General features: G+C 39.4%; 1 protein-coding gene across 1 annotated transcript in view; it reads left to right on the forward strand.

The window, feature by feature from the left end:
• SPTLC1 (serine palmitoyltransferase long chain base subunit 1) overlaps nucleotides 1-21696 on the forward strand; it is a 66598-nt gene that overhangs the window by 6503 nt on the left and 38399 nt on the right. Inside the window, exons 4-5 of the mRNA XM_040245951.1 lie at nucleotides 14265-14358; nucleotides 15252-15324. Coding sequence (XP_040101885.1) covers nucleotides 14265-14358; nucleotides 15252-15324 — 167 coding nt within the window. The remainder of the gene's footprint in view (nucleotides 1-14264; nucleotides 14359-15251; nucleotides 15325-21696) is intronic.

The raw sequence follows: 21696 nt of genomic DNA on the forward strand, positions 1-21696 counted from the left end.
ATTTTTAGTTCTTCTATTTCAGTATAGAGAAAATACTAGACACATAGTATCCACCATCAAGAAGTAATAGGTATTAACATTTCTCTGTTTACTTCAAATCTGTTTTTTAAAAGAAATAGAGCATTAGAAATATAGTTGATCCTTGAACAGTATGGCAAGGCTGCTGACCCTCCATGCAGTCAAAAACCTACATCTAAATTATAGTCAGCCCTCCAGATACATGGTTTTAATACATCCCTCCAGATATGTGGTTTTACTACTATTTACAATCTTGAAGTTGGTGGATATTCCTTTGCTTATATTTATACTTTTACAACAATATGCCTGTTGCCATGAAAATTTCCAGTATTTGTTTAAAAAAGATGATGCAGCATGTTCTCCTGAGAGAACTTCCCAGGTGGCTTAGTGGTAAAGAATCTGCCTGCCAGTGCAGCTGATGCAGGACATGTGGGTTCAGTCTCTGGGTCGGGAAGGCACCCTGGAGGAGGAAATGGCGCCCTACTCCAGGATTCCTGCCTGGGAAATCCTGTGGACAGAGGAGCATGGAGGGCTACAGTCCATTAGGTCGCAAAGAATCAGACACCACTGAGTAACATTCTCCTGAGACTGTCCTTCTACTTCTGGTCTGACATGGGAGAGGCTTGTATTCTTCACTTTGGTGAATTTCTTTGGTCTTATGAAAGTTTTACTTGTTCTTAAATCAAACTTACCAATCATTAATGTTATGATCATAAAATCCTTCCTACCACAGATGTCTAATTTGCCTGTTTTCTGTATGACATTCACTTGTCCCAACATAATTGGTTGAATAATCCATTTTTTACCTACTGATTGGAAATTTCCTTACTTTCATATGTCATGTTCATCACTCATTCTTGTCCACCTCCTTTGTCATATCCTTCTCCAGGGGATCTTTCTGACCCAGGGATCGAACCTGGGTCTCCTGCATTGCAAGTAGATTCGTTACCATCTGAGCTACCAGGGAAGCCTTCATATGTTAAGTTTCCTTATATAAGATCTCTTTCTGGCTTTATTTCTGTTCTTTTGGTGTATTTGTCCTCCCTGTGCCAGAACCTCGTTTATGTTGTTCAGTCGCTAAGTCATACCCAACTCTTTGCAACCCCATGGACTACAGAACAGCAGGTTTCCCTGTACTTCACTGTCTCCCTAAGTTTGCTTAAATTCATGTCCGTTGAGTCAGTGATGCTGTCTAACCACCTCATCCTCTGCTGCCCCCTTCTCCTTTTACCTTCAGTCTCTCCCAGCATCAGGATCTTTTCCAGTGAGTTGGCTTTTCGAATCAGGTGGCAAAGTATTGGAGCTTCAGCTTCAACATAAGTCCTTCCAATGAATATTCAGGGTTGACTGAATCCTTTAGGATTGACTGGTTTGATCTCCTTGCAGTTCAAGAGACTCTTAAGAGTCTTACCCAGCACCACAATTCAAAAGCATCAATTCTGGGAAGCTCAGCTTTCCTTATGGTCCAACTCCAGATCCATACACAACTACTGGAAAAACCATAGCTTTGACTATACGGACCTTTGTTGGCAAAGTGATGTCTCTGCTTTTTATATACTGCCTAAGTTTCTCATAGATTTTCTTTCAGTGAGCAAGCATCTTTTAACTTCATAGCTGCAGACACTGTCCGCAGCCCAGGAAAACAAAATTTGTCAGTGCTTCCACTTTTTACCTTTTGTTTGCCATGAAGTGATGGGACCAGATTCCATGATCTTAGTTTTTGAATGTTGAGTTTCAAGCTGGCTTTTTTGTTCTCCTCTTTCACCTTCATCAAGAGGCTCTTTAGTTGCTCTTTACTTTCTGCCATTAGAATGATATCTGCATATTTGAAGTTGTTGGTATTTCTCCCAGCAGTCTTGATTTCTGCTTGTGATTCAACCAGCCTGGCATTGTGCATAATTATTCCACATATAAGTTAAATAGGCAGGGTGACAATATACAGCCTTGTTGTACTCCTCTCCCAATTTTGAACCAATCCATTATTCCATGTCTGGTTCTAATTGTTGCTTCTTGACCTTCATACAGGTTTCTCAGGAGACAGGTGCGGTGGTCTGGTCTGTTTAAGAATTTTCCACAGTCTGTTGTGATCTACACAGTCAAAGGCTTTAGCATAGTCAATAAAGCAGAAGTAGATTTTTTTTTCCTAGACCTCTCTTGCTTTCTGTGATCCAACAGGTAATGGTAATGTGATCTATGCTTCCTTTGCCTTTTCTAAATCCAGTTTATGTATCTAGGTTCAGGTACTGCTGAAGCCTAGCTGAAGGATTTTGAGTGTAACCATGCTAGCATGTGAAATGAACTCAGTGGTAAGGTAGTTTGAACATTCTTTGGTATTGCCCTTTTTGGGGATTGGAATGAAAACAGACCTTTTCCCATCTTGTGGCCACTGCTGAGTTTTCCAAATTTGCTGACATATGAGTGCAACACTTTAACAGCATGATCTTTTAGGATTTGAAATAGTTCAGCTGGAACTCCATCACTTCCACTAACTTTGTAGCAGTGCTTCCTAAGGCCCTCTTGACTTTACACTCCAGGATGTCTAGTTCTAGGTGAGTGATCACACCATTGTGGTTATCTGGGTCAAGACCTTTTTGTGTAGTTCTTTTGTATATTCTTGCTACCTCTTCTTAATCTCTTCTGCTAATGTTAGGTCCTTAGCGTTTCTGTCCTTTGTCCTGCCCATCTTTTCATGAAATGTTTCCTTGATATCTTCAGTTTTCTTGAAGAGATCTCTGGTCTTTCCTATTCTACTGTTTTCGTCTGTTGCTTTGTGTTGTTCATTTAAGAAGCCCTTATCTCTCCCTGCTGTTTTCTGGAACTCTGCATTCAGTTGGGCATGTCTTTTCCTTTCTCCCTTGCCTTTTGCTAATCTTTCATTAGCTATTTGTGAAGCCTCCTCAGACAATCACTTTGCCATCTTGCATTTCTTTTTCTTCAGACGATAAAGCGTCTGCCTGCAATGTGGGAGACCCAGGTTTGATTCCTGGGTTGGGAAGATCCCCTGGAGGAGGAAATGGCAATCCACTCCAGCACTCTTGCCTGGAAAATCCCATGGATGGAGGAACCTGATAGGCTACAGTCCATGGGGTTGCAAAGAGTCAGACATGACTGAGCAACTTCACTCACTCACTCACTCCTGTTCAGTTCAGTTCAGTGCAGTTCAGTCGCTCAGTTGTGTCTTACTCTTTGCGACCCCATGAATTGCAGCACGCCAGGCCTCCCTGTCCATCACCAACTCCCAGAGTTCACCCAAACTCATGTCCATCGAGTCGGTGATGCCATCCAGCCATCTCATCCTCTGTCGTCCCCTTCTCCTCCTGCCCCCAGTCCCTCCCAGCATCAGTCTTTTCCAGTGAGTCAACTCTTCACATGAGGTGGCCAAAGTACTGGAGTTTCAGCTTTAGCATCGTTCCTTCCAAAGAACACCCAGGACTGATCTCCTTTAGAATGGACTGGTTGGATCTCCTTGCAGTCCAAGGGACTCTCAAAAGTCTTCTCCAACACCACACTTCAAAAACATCAATTCTTTGGTGCTCAGCTTTCTTCACAGTCCAACTCTCACATCCATACATGACCATTGGAAAAACCATAGCCTTGACTAGACAGACCTTTGTTGGCAAAGTAATGTCTCTGCTTTTGAATATGCTCTCTAGGTTGGTCATAACTTTTCTTCCAAGGAGTAAGCGCCTTTCATTTTCATGGCTGCAGTCACCATCTGCAGCCTCCTGTACAGTGTTACAAACCTCTGTCCACAGTGTTATTTGTTCTTCTTATGCCAGAGCTTCATTTATACCACTAGGTTAATAATAGGTCTTGGCTAGCATGGATCCTTAACCTTCTTCAGAATTGTCTAGGCTGTTTTTTGACTCTTCACTAATAGTTTAGGTTTAGCTGATCAGATTTGACCAGAAAATGAATTTGAACTTTTGACTAGTAATGCATTGAATTTGTGGATTAATTTGGAGAGAACTGGCATATTGCTAATACTGAATCTCATCACCATATACCTTATGTATAACTTGTATATTTAGGTCTTCCATGTTTCTGAGAAAAGTTGGATAATGTTTTTATAAAGATTTTGCTTAACTTTTCTTACTTTTTGTTTTGAAACATGATAGATTCACATGAAGTCATAAGAAATAATACAGATAGATTCCATATACCCTTCATCATGTCCCCCAGTAGTAACATCTTGCTTAACTATAGTACAGTATCACAGCCAGGAGATTGACGTTGCATATCTTTTAATAGCTTTATCTCCAGATACCAGAGAATTTTCATTTCTGTCATGGCGAGCATCATTTTCTTTGTTTCTGTGTTATCGCACTGGCTAGGATACTTTCTAGGCAGTGTTGAATAGGAGTGGTAAGAAAGACTTCTGTGTCCTGTTCCTGACAGCTTTTAAGGGATAACCTGTATGGTGTTACAGGCCTTCCTTTCTCATCCTAATTTGCTAAGGGAACTTTTTGTTAGTTTTAAAATCAGAGTATTAAATTTTATCGAATCTGTTGAGATGATCGTGACTCTTCTCCGCTAATCCATTACTGTTTTAAATTGTACTGATTGATTTTTTACATTAATTAAGCATAGGCATAAAATTTCTTGAGAAAATTGCAAGCAACCATGCCACTTATCATCACTCAGATTCTAGCTTGGTAGACTTGCAGAAAGATGGAGATTTACCCTCTGGAAAGGCTAAATATAAATGAAAAGTCCAAAGGATGTGTTAGGGAATGGGTGCCCTTCTGAAAATAGAATGTAAGTAAAATGTTTATAATGAATAGTAGGGATGCTGATTCCATTTCCTCCATCTCAGCTCTTAGAGAAAGTTGGCAACCAGATTTATACCTCATATATACCAAAGGAGTTCTCTTTGGTGAAACTTAAAGTCAAGAGAATAAAAACAGAAAATTTTGAGCTTAGGGTTTCCACAGATGAACTCATGTCTCATTATTATAGAGTGAAGCCCACTGTGAATCAAGAAGCCAGGCCTATTTACATAGTGCTTCCAATTAGTTTCCTTGTGGCTCATATGGTAAAGAATCTGCCTGTAATGAGAGAGACTTGGGTTCAATCCCTGGGTCAGGAAGAGCCCTTGGAGAAGGGCCACCCACTCCAGTATTCCCGGAGAATTCCATGGACTGAGGTGCCTGGCAGTCTACAGTCATGGGATTGCAAGGAGTCGGTCATGATTGAGCAACTAACACTTTCACTTTTTTTCTTTCCGGTTAGCATTTCAGTGTCTTATTCTTAAAAATGGGTGGACAACCTTAAATTATGGTCCACTGATTTTCAACAAAGTGCCAAGACAATTCAGTAGGGAAAGAATCGCCTGTTTTAACGAATGGTGATGGCACAACTGGATAGACATATGTAAAAGAATGATGACGGACCTCAAACTGACAACATGTGTAAAAATTAGCTCAAAATTAATCACAGGCCTGAATTTAAGAGCAAAAATTATAAATGCTTGGTAGAAGAAAGAAAACAAAAGAGTAATTCTTTGTAATCTTGGGTTGGGCAAAGATTTTTAGATATGACACACAAAGCACAAGCAGCCAAAGGAAAAATAGATAAACTGCAATTCATTAAAATTAAAAACATTTGTGCTTCAAAGTCCACCATCCGAGAAATAATACAAAACCCTGCAAAATGGGAGAAAATATTTTCAAGCCATATATTTGTTAAGGGGCTAGTATCCAAAATATATATTAGAAAACTCTTACAGCTTAGTGATAAACCCTATTTAAGCATGACTATTTGGTTAATTTTTATTAATTGTTGGGTTCTTTTTTTTTTTGCTAATATTTGGTACTTTTAGTATCAGTATTAGAAAACGACTTTGGTCTTTTCTTTTCCCTTACTATGCTGGCCCAGGTTTGGTATCAGAAATTTGGTAGTCTTGTAATTTTCTTGGCAATAATATGTATTTGTTGTTTGTTCTGTTGAGCATAGATTTTTAATCATGAATTTAATGTCTTCAGTGAGTTTGTAAGGCCGTTTCTATTTCCTTTATGAGTAAGTTTGGTTATTGTCATTTAGTAATTGTTCATTTCTTCTTGTGTTTTCAAATGCTTTTGCATGAAGTAGTTCATAGAATTTCTCAAATAGTTATATGTAAAAAAAAATATATATATATAATATATGTGTCTGTGTGTGTGTTAGTCACTTAGTTGTGTCCAACTCTTTGTTATCCTATGGACTATAGCTTGCCAGGCTTCTCTGTCCATGGGATTCTCCAGGCAAGAATGCTGGAGTGGATTGCCATTTCCTTCTCCAGGGGATCTTCCTGACCCAGGGATCAATCCAGGTCTCCTGCATTGCAGGCAGATTCTTTATCATCTGAGCTATAGGGAAGTCCTCCTCATGTGTAAAATAACATATATGCTATATATATATACACACAACTCTATATACAGATGTGTAGAACAACACGTCTGTGGGGTTTGTGTCTGCATTGCAGTCATTTGTGTCTCCTTTCTCACTCAAAGTTGCTAAAGGTTTGTCCTCTGGTTTAGTTCCGTCTCTGTTTTATTTTCTTCATCTTGGGCCTTTCTTGCAGACACAGGTATTGACCTTCTCTTCAGCACTGCTCTCATCAGCACTCATGTAGACAGCATTCTCATTTACCTTTTTCTTTGTTTCGTTTATCCCTAGCACCTGCATCTGTTCTCCGCCAGTAATGTATCTCGCTGTAATGCTTGTATTTTACTTCTTTTATTATTTTATGTCATTAAAAACATGTATTTTATTATTTTTAGCATGTATAGATTCTTGAAACTAATCTAAATGTTTTATGAATGTGTGTTTTTAATTTTGTGCTCTAGATTCCATTCTGATTTTTTTTTTAAACAAGTTTTTACTCAACACAATTTTTCGACAAATGTTTGAGTTCCTGCTGTGTTCAAAGAATATGCTGAGCATGTGCAGTAAATCAAAATCTTAGTTCTCTTAGGCCAGGCAGACCAAAAATGAAGTAAATACAGTGTTAGCTGGTGTTGAGTGGTATAAAGAAATATGAGGCAGCACAGAGAGGTGGAATTGCTAAGTGTAATTCTCATCATTTCTTCTGACTGCTACATATTATTCTGTTGTATATGGCCACCATGTTTTACTTAGCTATTTGGCTTGTGATATATACCACAGCTGCCTCTACTCCCCAGTGCAGCAAACAGCGTGGTAATTAAACCTGATTGATACCCTGTTGATCTGTTTGAGTCTCTCTAGGGGTGTGGGCCCAGCAGGAGAATCATGATGTAGGATAGTCCCAGAGGGAAATGAGACAGGCGTATCAGTTCAGTTCAGTCACTCAGTCGTGTCCGACTCTTTGCGATCCCATGAATTGCAGCACGCCAGGCCTCCCTGTCCATCACCATCTCCCGGAGTTCATTCAAACCCACATCCATCGAGTCGGTGATGCCATCCAGCCATCTCATCCTCTGTCGTCCCCTTCTCCTCCTGCCTCCAATCCCTCCCATCATTAGAGTCTTTTCCAATGAGTCAACTCTTCACATGAGGTGGCCAGAGTATTGGAGTTTCAATTTAGCATCATTCCTTCCAAAGAACACCCAGGACTGATCTCCTTTAGAATGGACTGGTTGGATCTCCTTGCAGTCCAAGGGACTCTCAAGAGTCTTCTCCAACACCACAGTTCAAAAGCATCAATTCTTCGGTGCTCAGCTTTCTTCACAGTCCAACTCTCACATCCATACATGACCACTGGAAAAACCATAGCCTTGACTAAACGAACCTTTGTTAGCAAAGTAATGTCTCTGCTTTTGAATATGCTATCTAGATTGGTCATAACTTTCCTTCCAAGGAGTAAGCGTCTTTTCATTTCATGGCTGCAGTCACCATCTGCAGTGATTTTGGATCCCCCAAAAATAAAGTCTGACACTGTTTCCCATCTATTTCCCATGAAGTGATGGGACCAGATGCCATGATCTTAGTATTCTAAATGTTGAGCTTTAAGCCAACTTTTTCACTCTCCTCTTTCACTTTCATCAAGAGGCTTTTTAGTTCCTCTTCACTTTCTGCCGTAAGGGTGGTGTCATCTGCATATCTGTGGTTATTGATATTTCTCCCAGTAACCTTGATTCCAGCCTGTGCTTCTTCCAGCCCAGCATTTCTCATGATGTACTCTGCATATAAGTTAAATAAGCAGGGTGACAATATACAGCCTTGACGTACTCCTTTTCTTATTTGGAACCAGTCTGTTGTTCCATGTCCAGTTCTAACTGTTGCTTTGGTACCCAATTCCTGGACAACATTGTTTTATTTTGCATTTCTCTGATTATTTGAGCCATTAAGTATATTTTTATCTACTTATTAGCTGTTGGGGCTTTTCCCTTCTGTGAATGCCTACTAGTATCTTCTACTTCTTTTTCTACCTAATTCCTAGCCTACCTTTCAATTATCAGGAATCCCCAATATTGTGTAGATTTTAATTCTTGATTAGTTACTGTGTAGTGATTTATTACAATGATTCTAAGAAACTTTTTTTTCTTTCTATTTTAAGATCTCTGAAATAGATATGAATCTTATAGCTGCTGAGAGTCATTCTTACCTGGGGGCAGTTGGGGTGGTATCATTTCTTAGCGCTGATGAACTTGATCATGGCTATAGTCACTGCCAACACCTCAGTTGAGTTACGTGGCCATAAGTCGTATAAGACAGCTGATGGAAGGAGAAATGCTCACATTCCTCCAGACGGATGAACAGAGGCTGTTGGGACTATGGCTTTGAGCATTCCTTTGTCAAATTCCTGCTGCCTTTGGATAATAAGAGCTTGCTTTCTAGAAACACGTGATTCAATTGAGGAAAGATTAAATTAGGAGTTTAGTCCAATAGGAAAGTTCCAGCACAAAATTTAGAGAATGGGTGATACTGACTTGTCAGGTAATCTCAGAGATGATAGTGGAGCATCCTCCTAAGCAATACCAGGGTACTCCCACTAGCAGAGAGTGTGAATACCTGTGAAATCCATGTCAGAACTGCGGACTAAAAGTTAGGAATGTCTTAACTGATTCGTCTTGTTTATATTTTTCCATACATAGGTGCGAAAGTAGAATGACAAAAATCTGTGTCAGGAATGCCTTTTCATTAAATATAACCTGAAACACATATAATAAGAAAACTGTCATTACATTTTAATTGGCCATGTCTTTCTTCCTTAGTGGTAGGTAAAATACAGTTGATGCCATCTTGGATTCATGAAATACAATACATTTCTATCACCCATCTCTTAGTTTTGTCTGTGGTATCTTCATTGAACGAAAATTCTTAGTTTTGACTTGGTCATATCCATCCATTTTACCCTCATGGTTTGTGTTTGGAGACTTGCTCTAGAAATCATTTCCTCTTCCAAGGTCACAAAGACTTTCTAAATTTTCTTCTGTTATCTTTTTCAGAGTACTCTAGGCTTTTAAAATGCCTGGAATTCACCTTTGTATATGGTTATTCAATTATATTTTTTCCCATTGAGAACAAAATATGTGTAACTTAGTAGTGGGTGCAGCTGCTGTTGTTTGCAGTTATTTATATATAGGCATGCCTCATTTTATTGCGCTTTGCTTTGTTGTCCTCCTGTGTGTGTGTGTGTGTGTGTGTGTGTGTGTACGCAGTCAGTCATGTCCAACTCTTTGTGACCCCATGGACTATAGCCTGCCAGGCTCCTCTGTCCATGGAATTTTCCAGGCAAGAATATTGGAGCAGGTTGCTGTTTCCTACTCCAGGGGATCTTCCCAACCCAGGGATCAAACCCACGTCTCATGTGTCTCCTGCATTGGCAGGCAGATTCTTTACCACTCTACCACCTGGGAATTCCATTGTACTCCCATAGATATTGCATTTTTTACAGATTAAAAGTTTGTGGCAATGGGTGTTCTTTGGAAGGAATGATGCTAAAGCTGAAACACCAGTACTTTGGCCACTTCATGTGAAGAGTTGACTCATTGGAAAAGACTCTGATGCTGGGAGGGATTGGAGGCAGGAGGAGAAGGGGACGACAGAGGATGAGATGGCTGGATGGCATCACTGACTTGATGGACGTGGGTTTGAGTGAACTCTGGGAGTTGGTGATGGACAGGGAGGCCTGGCGTGCTGCAATTCATGGGATCGCAAAGAGTCGGACACGACTGAGCGACTGAACTGAACTGAACTGAACTGTGTTGTCAGATGATGGTTGTCATTTGTTAGCAATAAAGTATCTTTTAAAAATTAGAAAATAATTTTTTTTAGTTTTATGAAGATATACTTGACATATAGCACTGTATAAGTTTTAGGTGTGCAGCATAATGATTTGACTTACATAGATGAGTTGCTTACCACATTAAGTTTAGTGAACTTGCATCATCTCATACAGATTCAAAATTAAATAGTGATTTTTTTTTCCTTCTGAGGAAAACAAGTTTTAGTCTCAACAGTATTCATGTATAATTTAAATCAGTGTTAACGTTATCTGTCATGTTGTATGTGCACTACAGGCAGATCCTTTACGGTCTGAGCCACCAGGGAGCTCGTTACCTCCCCAGTACTTAATTACCTTATACCTGGGAGTTTGTGCCTTTTGATCACTGTAATCCAATACCCCCTCTCCCTAACCTGCCTCTGGTAACCACAAATCTGATCACTTTTCCTATGAGTTTGTTTCTTTTTGAAGTATGATTGACTTAAAACACTATGTTAGTTCCTGGTACACAACATGGTGATTTTTGTTTTGTATACATCTCAGAATGATTACAATGATAAATCGAATTACCATTTATCACCATACAAAGATGATACAATAATCATTAATTATATTCCCCCACTGTACATTTCATATCCGTGACTCATTTATTTTATAATTGAAAATTTGTACCTATTAATCTTCCTCAACCATGTTTTCTCATTCCCCTACCCTCCCTTCCCTCTGGCTGTGACTCTGCTTCTCTGTGACTGCTTCTGTTTTGTTTGTTCATTTATTTTGTTTTTCAGATTCCACATGTAAGTGAAATCATACATAATTGTCTTTCTCTGACTTACTCCACTCAGCATCATAATACCCTGTAGATCTATTCATGTTCTCACAAGTGACAAGATTTTGTTCTCTTTTTTTGGCTAAGTAATACTCCTTTGTGTGTGTGTGTGTCTGTGTGCGCATGCACACAGACACACACGCACATGCGTACATACACATATATTACTTCTTCTTTATCCAGACTGATGGGCACTCAGATTGCTTTCGTATCTGAGGTATTATAAGTAATGCTGAAATAAACATGAGTGTGGAAAATATTTGCTAATGAGTGTTTTTGTTTTCTTTAGATAAATACCCAGGGTTAGAATTGCTATATTGTATGATAGCTCCATTTTTAATTTTTGAAGTGATTCCGTGCTGTCTTCCATAGTGGCTGTGCCAATTTACATTCCCACAAATAGTGCATGAGGGTTCCTTTTTCTTCACATCCTTGCCAACATTTGTTATTTGTCTTTTTGATGATAATTATTCTGACAGGTGTGAGGTGGTATTTCATCATTGTTTTGTATTTTCCTGATGATTAGTGATGTTGAGTATCTTTGTGCCTATTAGCCATCTGTATGTTTTCTTTGGAAAAATATCTATTTAGATCCCTTGCTCATCCTTGTCTTGCTCCTAATCTTAGAGGAAATGCTTTCAGTTTTCACAGTTGAGTGTATTAGCTGTGGGCTTGCTCTGTGTGAACTTTATTATGTTGAGGTATGTTCCCTCTGTACTCAATTTGTTGAGAGTTTTTATCATAAATGGATGTTAAATTTTGTCAAAACTTTGTCTCCTTGTTGAGATGGTCATGATTTTTATTCTTCAGTTTGTTAATATGATAGATCATGTTGATAGATTTTTGGATATTGAATCATCCTTGCATCCTTGGGATACATTTCACTTGATCATGGTGTATGATCCTTGTAATGTATTGTTTAATTCAGCTTGCTGATATTTTGTTGAGGATTTTTGCATCTATGTTCATCAATGATACTGGTCTGTAATGTCCTTTTTGTGTGAAATTTCTGCGATTTTTGTGTGTGTGACATTTTATTCCTCCTACTAACTTCGTAGCTTGCTTGTTCTTTTTCTAGCTCCTTTAAGTGTAAGGTTGTCGTTTATTTGAGGGATTTTTTTATTTCTTGAGATAGTCTTGCATTGCTTTAAACTTGCAACAGCATACTTGCATCTGGTCACCAGAGCTGCAGCTTCTGAGCATGCCCTGTGTGTGCTAAGTGAGTCTGTTTCAGTGGACTGATGCCTATGAATACTTGGTAGCCATGGCTGGTCCTTGGTCTAGTTGGTTACCACAGAAGTTGTGCAGAAGTTGTTGGCCCCTGATGGGCATGTTCCGATCCTGCACAGCTGGCTACCTGGCTAGTGGAGTCCCAGTCCTAGTGCCAACCTACTGGTGGGTGGGCTCAGGTTACGAAGTAGCTGACTGAAGACCAGGAGCCCCAGAGCTAGTGTTTACCTAGTGTTGGTGGGCAGGTTTAGTCTTGGGGTTCCTGCAGCTCATGGGGTCCTATGACAGCCTGCCTTCTAGTAGGTGGGACTGTGTTTCTGCCCATCTGGTCCCTTGGCCTGGCGTTTCCCAGTACTAGTGCTGACTGGCTGGTAGACAGAGCTTAGTTTCAGTGCTAATAAGCTAGAGTGAGAATTCCAAAATGGCACTTGTCAGCACCAATGTTGCCATATATGATATCTCCCCAAAACAACTGCTGCCAGTATCTCTGTCTCCACATTAAGTCCCATCAGCCTCCTACCTCTCTGGGAGGCTCTCTTAAGGTCAGTGAGTGGGTCCTTTCATATTACTGATTCTGCTCTCCGTTCTGGAATGTTTGAGATTATTGTGTGCAGCCCTTGTCTACATGGATATTTCGGTTTTTCATGTTTTTGTGGGTGCCACCTCTACCACCTCAGGAAATTTTATGAAACTTCAGTTCTGTGAAACTAAAGAAGTCCTGGGAATTGGGAAAACAAGTGGCATAGTGGATTTAGAATCATAGTGGGTGATTTGAAAGAGAAAAAGCCCTTGAAGCCATAGAGAAGAAAGAAGAAGATAGTTAATGGGCACTGTCTGTAATGACAAGTTGAGCCATAGCTTCTCACCCCACTTTATAGATGAAGAAACTGAGGCTCATGGAGGCCAAGCAACACCCCTGAGTTTCTGAAGCCATCAGTAGCCACAATGCAGACAGAATCTGCCTGACTGACTCTACAGCTGTTCTTTTCAGAGCCTTGTATGAGTTCATCTGCTTTTGTTAATTTACTTCTAGTAGTCATTCCTTTTCTTCCCTGGTTTCCCAGCATTTTTTCATTATTTTTCCTCATAGAAAACCTGTTCTGTTAGGATATACTGGTGATAGTGGTGTTCCCTAATCTTTTCTGGCCACAGTACATTTTACAGAACAGCCCAGTGACAGAGCAGTGAGTTTGTGAAACAGAATCCGTGCCACTGTCCTTTCCCTGGCCCTGTGTGGTACGTTTCTATTCCATTCTATTCTTATGATTTCCTTTAGGTGAAATAGGCTGGCTGTGATCCATTAATCACACCCTTTAATAGCTCATATCCCATAGTTTGGCCCATATTTTTAAAGCATGACTTGTAGCTCGAGTACTTTTCAGCAGAGGACAACAGGTTGTCTGAGTAAGAGCCCATCTCCTGTTCAGCTGAACTCAGATCCATGCTCTATGCAACCAGGCACCCTTATTTTACCACTTTGTGGAGGGGTGGGAATTCCTTTTAAATAGCATTTCAGCATTAACTTTAGAAATCGGGGCCATAGCTCACTTATTCTTGTGGTGGCTTCCTGTAGATAACACGTATTTTTAAACTCTTGTCTGAAAGATTGTGACTCGCTCTGCCTCTTCATGCCTTTGATCTTGATATTTCTATATTTTCCTGAGGTACTTTATTAGCAACTTAAGTGAGTTTCAAAACCAAGCAAAGGTTTGCCATTCATCTATCCAAAATCTTGAAATTCTAGCTCACCTTATTTTAGTTTAAGTAGTATAGAGGGGCCTATTAAGAGGAGAATTAATAACCAAGTATCTGATTTTTAATATACCATTTTCTAATTTTACTTTTAAGAATAAAAAGGAGTATGCAAATAGGAGTATGCAAGCAGAGTAAAATGACAACACTTGTGTGTCCTCTCCCCTTGCCTCTCCAAGACAGTATAATAATGTGTGTCCTGCAACACAAATGACTGAAGTATACCACTCTTGTCTCTTTCCCCAGCCCTCCAAGCCATAACATTGTGGTGAATGGAAAAGAATGTATAAACTTTGCTTCATTCAATTTTCTTGGATTGTTGGATAACCCTAGGCTCAAGGTAGGTAGCACATATGCTGAAGTAGACAGATAACATGACTGACTTAAGCAACTGGGCATAAAATAAGAGACAAATGCAGACTATCTGAAAGGGCTATGTAAATGTTTATCATTATTTTTTCTTGACAGAGCTGTAACCTAGTTTTCAACAAGGGAAGGCAGGCGTGTCCTAATGGGGTTTAGTGTTAGGTGACAGCCAGAGAACTATATGAACCAAACCTGGTAATAGCTGGAGATGTGTCCAGGAAATTGCTTCATCTCCTTTTGGGATTGTGGGCCAGTAAACATTTTTTGAGGAAAGTTGTTCAGTCGCCCAGTTATGTCTGACTCTTTGCAACCCTTTGGACTGTAGCACACCAGGCCTTCCTGCCCTCACCATCTCCCAAAGTTTGTACAAGTTCGTGTCCATGAACTTTGAGGTAAAACTTATGCCCAAAATGCCAAAAAGTGCGAATGCATTGAGTTAACCAGGTTTTCAGACGGTAAAGCGTCTGCCTACAATGCAGGAGACCTGGGTTCAATCCCTGGGTTGGGAAGATCCCCTGGAGAAGGAAATGGCAACCCACTCCAATACGCTTGCCTGGAAAATCCTATGGACCAAGGAGCCTGGTAGGCTACAGTCCATGGGGTCGCAAAGAGTCAGACACAACTGAGCGACTAACAACCAGATTTTAATGATCAAGCTAATATAACTTTTCCATGTTCTTAGTCATATGCTTAAATCTTTCCATCCCTCCTTTCCTTATATCCTGTCAGAATTGTCTTAGTTCTTATAAAGGAGGAAAAACCAGGCAACTGGAGAGCTATGTGAGCTATGTGGGTGAAAAAACAGGAAATTTCATTTTTGAATTCTTAAGGATAAATTATTACAATATATATTTTTTTTCCACAAAGGCAGCAGCTTTGGCATCTCTAAAGAAGTATGGTGTGGGAACTTGTGGACCTAGAGGATTTTATGGCACATTTGGTATGTTTTCTGTCATATTTTTTAGACTACTGCTTTCAACAATTAAGATCCAATCTGATTTCAAAACTCCTTGGAAAAGGTGTCCTTAATTAGTTGTGGTAATAAGGAGGGGGACTTTCTAGAAGATTTTGTGTTTGAGACCATTGGTGGGAGACATGTTGATCTTAGGCTGACTGCCCCTTGTGTTGAAGGGCCATGGGTACCTAAGGCGCACCGTCTCAGTAGGATGAAGACTAAGCTCTTGTTGCATTTGCCCCAAGAGACAGTTGTGTGAGGAGGCTGTCTGCCATGCATGACATTTGTAATGGGAAGCATCTGGTTTGAATGGCTCTGCTCTTTATAGTTGTGCAGGAACCCAAATCTTCCCTGTATTGTTGCTGTTGGCCTAATAAGGGCATCTTCCTTGTCTGCGTGGCTATAGCCAAATGATGAGTGTGGGGAGCAGGAGTGCAGAGCTGCTGTACCCGTTTGGGTGGGCAGGTGGTATTGCTCATCATTCCACCCACATTCCATTGTTGAAAACATAACCCGGATCATGCCTCCAGCAGAGGGACTGGGAAGTTGCCCTAGCTGGGCAGCCAACACATTCCAGGAGCAAGGTGAGAACAGATTGGCGGTATGGGGGCCAGTGATCAACTGTATAGCCCTTTTCTTTCTGGAATGAAGATGAAGGATCATTGATTTCCTTATGTGTGGATGACCTGGGGATGGATTAACTACATGTTAGGATAAGTATGATTTCAAACACAGTGAACTCCCAAAATCAGAGTCATCAAAGACGACCTTGGAATTTTATAGTGGTTTTTGTTAAATGTATATTGTTCTTTGCTTCTGAAAATTTCAGAAATGTTGTTACATAATTGTTCAAGTGAGTATACTACTGGAAACAACATTCTGGTTTGTGAAATGTCAGAGCCTGGGGAAAGAGGCCAGGGAAGGAAGTGTCTTTTGTCTTCTCTGCTCATTTTCATTTCTTGGTCTGTGCTTTTTGTTTCACTTCTGCAGTTAAGATGTTTTTATTTAAGGGAGCACCTTTCTTTATCCCTTAGCTAGTTTAGTGGTTGAATTATTTGTATTGGAAACAGATGATGGGAGTTGGTGTCCAAGAATCCTGCAGCTGGACAGGATCTTTAAAATCTTGTATTCCTGTATCCCAGCTATTCAGAAGAGAACTAGAAAGCTCAGAGAGGTTAAGTGACTTCCTCATGGTCACACTGCTAATTAATTTCAACCCTAAAACTAGAAAACAAGTTTCTTGATTTGCCGTCATAATGGGAAGATCAAAGACTTTAAAGAGCTTAGATCAGAGCCTCCCTCTATCTTCTAGCCTAATGCAAACATGAGTTGTTTGCCTGCTTTTTATTGGTAGGGTATTATTTCCTTGATAAGAATTAGAAAACTAGAAAAGGCACTTTTTGTTTTTACAGGTTTATTTGTTGTAATCTGATCAACAAACCTTTCTTTACAACAAGGCTTTCTTGCCATGATCTGCTTGCTGGGGTAAAGAATTTGCTTTCTTAAAAGCCTCTCTTTCTAGCAGATTTTATTTGCTTGTGTGGCCTTGACTCTTGCTTGAGAGGTATCTGAGAAGACCAATAAGAGATTTATTGTAAAATTTAGTGAAAAAAAAGTTTCGAATCTTTAAGACCAGTTTTCCTAGAACTGTGGAAATATGTTGTTATAATTGCCCAGTCAAATTTTCATTTGAATCAACTGAAATATGCATAATAGGATGCTGTGTGCTTCCAGATTTGTGTGTGTGTGTGTGTGGGGTCTTTAGTGATTTTTAGATTAATTTTTAAATTGCAATATAGTTGACAAAAAATATTGTTAGTTTCAAGTGTATAGTGATTTGACATTTGCATACATTATGAAATGATCACCATGACAAGTCTAGCAACCATCTGTCCCTAAAGTTATTACAATATTATTGGCCATATACCCTATGCTGTATATTACATCCCCATTGCTTATTTATTTTATAATGGGACGTTTGTACCTCTTAATCCCCTGTACCTAATTCTCCCCACTCCTCCTCCCTTTCCCTTTGGCAGCCACATATTTCTTCTCTATGAGTCTATTTTCATTGTGGTTTGTTTTGTTTTTTCAAGTCCACATATAAGTGAGATCATACGGTGTTTGTCTTTCTCTGTCTGACTTATTTCACTTTTCATAAAACCCTAAATTAATTTTCTTGATTGCATAATTTAGTCCATGATATAAATCTCAAAAAGGTTTAAAAAGATAATGAAGTCTTCTCCCCACTGTCATTCTGCCTCCCAGAAAAGACAGCTACTGTCAGTAGTCTGTTAATTCTTCCAGAGACTTTTTTTCAGTGTATGCAAACCACTTTCATACTTTTTCACCCCAGTTTTACAAAAATGATAGCATACCATATATATGTAGTATGCTGTTCGAATTTGTTTTAAATTTAATCTCTCATATGTCTGAATGTAATAAACACATAGTTGTGTTGTCAGCTCTTTTGTGAACTACTTTATTTGTCACTGTGTCTTTCTTGGGCTTCCCAGGTGGCAGGCACAGTGGTAAAGAATCTGCCTGCCAGTGCAGGAAATGCAAGAGACGTGAGTTCGATCCTGGGTCAGGAAGATCCCATGGAGTAGGAAATGGCAACCCATTCCAGTATTCTTGCCTGGAAAATCTCATGGACAGAGGAGCCTGGTGGGCTACAGTCCATGGAGTCTCGAAGAGCTGGACATGACTAAATGACAGCACACACTCACTCACACGTATCATTCTTATCCTATTATAGTTCAAGCTTCAAACAGACTGTGGTATCTGGACAAAGATTGAAGATTAATTTGCCGTGTGATGGTTTTGTAATAAGACACCAAACCTGCAGCCTGGAGTAACGTGTAATGTTTTCTGAGTATATTGTCCTTCCTATTAACTTGCTAGTTCCTTTTCAGCAGTTATCCATGCTTGCTTATCATCTTTTTTCCTTTCTTTATATGTATATTGCATGTATTTTTACTTTTTGTTTTTTCAATAGGATATTTTCTATGTTTTTCCTTATTCTGGGACTGATCACTTAAATTATTGTTGTTGTATTACATTACCTTGAAATTTCAGTGTAGGTAAGTTCAGGGAAGCTACCTGAGATCTGCTAAGGCTATATTTTAAATCTCTAAAATACCTTCTACAGTTAAATTATTCTAAATATTTAGGGTACATTAACCCTTTGCACCAAGCATTAAAGCAAAAGTGAAGACCCCTTTCCTTTCATTTTAGTAGCTTGTACGTTTGTGAGACTAGGGTCTCTTTGCCTGGCCCAGCAAAAGGTTGTTTTTAATTTTGTCTTTTTCCGGAAAGGATCATTGAGGCATGTATTTTCAGTGAAGAAAATGTTGCCTGTTTTAGCTCTTTTCTCAACATTTCAAGTAATGAATGAAAATCACATATTGGAAAAGCAAATGTCCTTATTAAAACATTTTCCGCTTATTGTTTGATAGTAAAATTAGGTGATACTAGATGATTAACAGAAGAAAGAAAATTGAGAATTGAATTAAAATTCTTCTAGATTCTTAGGCTAAATGTTTACCTAGCTGCTAAAGGCCCAGCAAATTGTCTTATATAGTAAAGGACCATGTGAATCAGAGGTTTTTCCACCTTCTCATCTTATTGTTTTAATGTGTACTTTAGAATCAATCAAATGGTGTTATCAAGTTGTGGAGCCTTCCTTTTCTCTAAGGCTAATGTGGTCACAGTGCCTTTGATAATTGCTCTTGTTGAACCTTTTTATTTTGTTTGTAATGCATTCAGATCTCATTTATTTGTTTAGTCCTCAGGCCTGGGGTCTGCCTTACATATATAATACATACTTGGCTCTATCGTCTTAAACTAAATCAAAAGACAGTTACTGGCAGGGTTTCATGGTGAGAGATAGTGACATTTAATTGTGTTTTAGAGCCAGTAGTAAAGAACTGTTCATTTGTTTATTTTAAAGATATTTTTTCTCTGTTGTAGCATCTTGACTGCATGTTTTAGTAGGAAAAGCATTTGGTCATAAAATTCCTAGATTTGCCACTTCCTTCTACCAGTTGTGGGATTGTAGTTTTCTCAGTGTAGGCAGGGAATGATCTTCGTGCAACTTAGAACATTTCGGTAAGAATCACGTAAGATACTGTTTGTGAAAAAATACTGCATGCGAAAGCATTCTGGGAAACATTCAGCACTGTTTTTGTGTTCTAATGAGTACATATGTGATATTTGTACTTTTAAGAAAAATTGTTCAAGTCTCAGGTGTTTAAAAAAAGTATGTAACATAAAAATATGGAGATAAAAGAGAAAATATAGTAGGTTGTTTTTTAAACTGTTTTAAAGTTGGCAATTTTACGGTTTTTCCTCTGAACAACAAACTAGAACTTGGCCATAAAACCTCCTTTTATTCTGATAAATAGGAAATTGAACCAAGTGGCTTTAATATAAGATAGCCCTTATATTTGTATATCCAGGATTTAGATAGCTAATTAGAAGATAACATATCTGATATTTCCTTTTAAAAGAAGAAAGCATTTTCTTTTATTCTATAAATATTAATTTAGTTGAACAAACACACAGTATACTGCTTTTTCCATGCCAGGCATTATTCTGAGTGTTTATGAGCATTAACTCTTGCAGTTCTCCTAACCGCAAGGTAGGTACAGCTGTTGCCATTTGACAGAGGAAGGACCTGAGAGGGACGGAACAGTTTTAGGCCTGTCTGGGGTTCACAGCAGGCAGTGAGGAGCCCAGATCTGAGCCCCTGTGATGACCACATGGCCAGGCTCTGTGTTTGGTGTGGGGCATCTTGCCCTAGCCTTGCCTCCCATCTGTTACATTCTGGTGAGGGAGCAAGTGCCAGAAAGGGCAGCAAGTGCTGAGAGGACACGGAGGCCTTCTGGTCACCTCCTGCCATAGCCTCTTGCCTGACATATTGTTTCCTAGCAGTGAATTAAAGAATGCCCCATGCAAATCTATCTATCTTAATTGTTGAAATGGATCATACACACAGAAGATAGACATCCGGAGTGAAAGAACATGCCCTGGCAGTTTTTTCTGTTTGCTGCCTCCCTCACCCTTTTGTTGAAAATTTCTTCATTGCAAAGTAATATCATACATAAAAAGAAGTTACACAGCTATCCTTGTTCACCTGTCACAAAACCTGCTTTGCAAGGCTGACGTCAGCTAAAGCCCAGTGTTTTTAGTTAGGAGGAGAAAAGGCCTGTCTTATTTAAGCTTCTGGGACTAGACAAGAACCAGTAAATCACTGACTTACTGATTCTTCTCACTACTTCATGGTAATGACATAAAAATGGTTATGAGTATGTGTGATGAGAGTATTAACATAATTTTTTTATCAACTGAGTTACTAACTCTAAACCCTTAAAGCAGAGCCAAGATGTGTGTTTTATTTATTTTATTGCTAATCAATGAAGAGAATCATTTAGATCTACAGAATGATTTTAAATCCCTTTTTGTGGCTGGCAGAGAGTTTGTCTGTATCCACAGCATGTTTTTTCTTTGTGAAATGGAGATAATGAATGAAAGCATTTCACTGTGACTTGGGTAGTACTTCTGCTAGCTAAATTGTTGAGATTTGCCATAGATAATTCCCGGTTTAGAGGTAGCATTGTAATTTGAAGGAGGCCTCCTACATGGGACCTGCCCTCTCATCTGATCAGAAATGAGAGGCAGTGGAGTGGTGGGGGTCTTCGTGTAGGGAAGGTGCTCAGAGGACACTAACAAAGAGGAAAAGGAAGGCACACCTGAGACAGGCTTGTGCTCAGCCGCATGGAGGAAGCTAGATGTCTGGTGCTTTTCTGCTTCCCTTATTCTTGTCAGGTTTTTGCCTGAAACCTTTCTGTGGCAACATACCTTATAGAATGGCGGGCAAGCAGGAGCAAAATCAAGTCTGTAGACTTGGTGGTGTTGCTATCACAGGTTTGATGCTTGAAAAGCTAAGCACTCCTTTGGTACCATTTCGATCAACTGAGATGCATCTTTCTAGACCTTGTTATTGTGAAATCTCATGTTTATTTAATATTGATCTAATTAAAGTATCAGTTTATAAAAACTATTTGATTGGTAATGGAAATCAAGAGATATTTCATGTATTTTTTATGTAATAGGCTGTATGGAAGTGCTTCCCTGATAGCTCAGTTGGTAAAGAATCCACCTGCAATGCAGGAGACCCCAGTTCGATTCATGCGTCAGAAAGATCTGCTGGAGGAGGGATAGGCTACCCACTCCAGTATTCTTGGGCTTCCTCTGTGGCTCAGCTGGTAAAGAATCTGCCTGCAGTACAGGAGACCTGGGTTCTATCCGTGGGTTGGAAAGATCTCCTGGAGAAGGGAAAGGCTACCCACTCCA

Source organism: Oryx dammah, unplaced genomic scaffold (genome assembly GCF_014754425.2).
Source record: "Oryx dammah isolate SB20612 unplaced genomic scaffold, SCBI_Odam_1.1 HiC_scaffold_1, whole genome shotgun sequence".
Taxonomy (NCBI): domain Eukaryota; kingdom Metazoa; phylum Chordata; class Mammalia; order Artiodactyla; family Bovidae; genus Oryx; species Oryx dammah.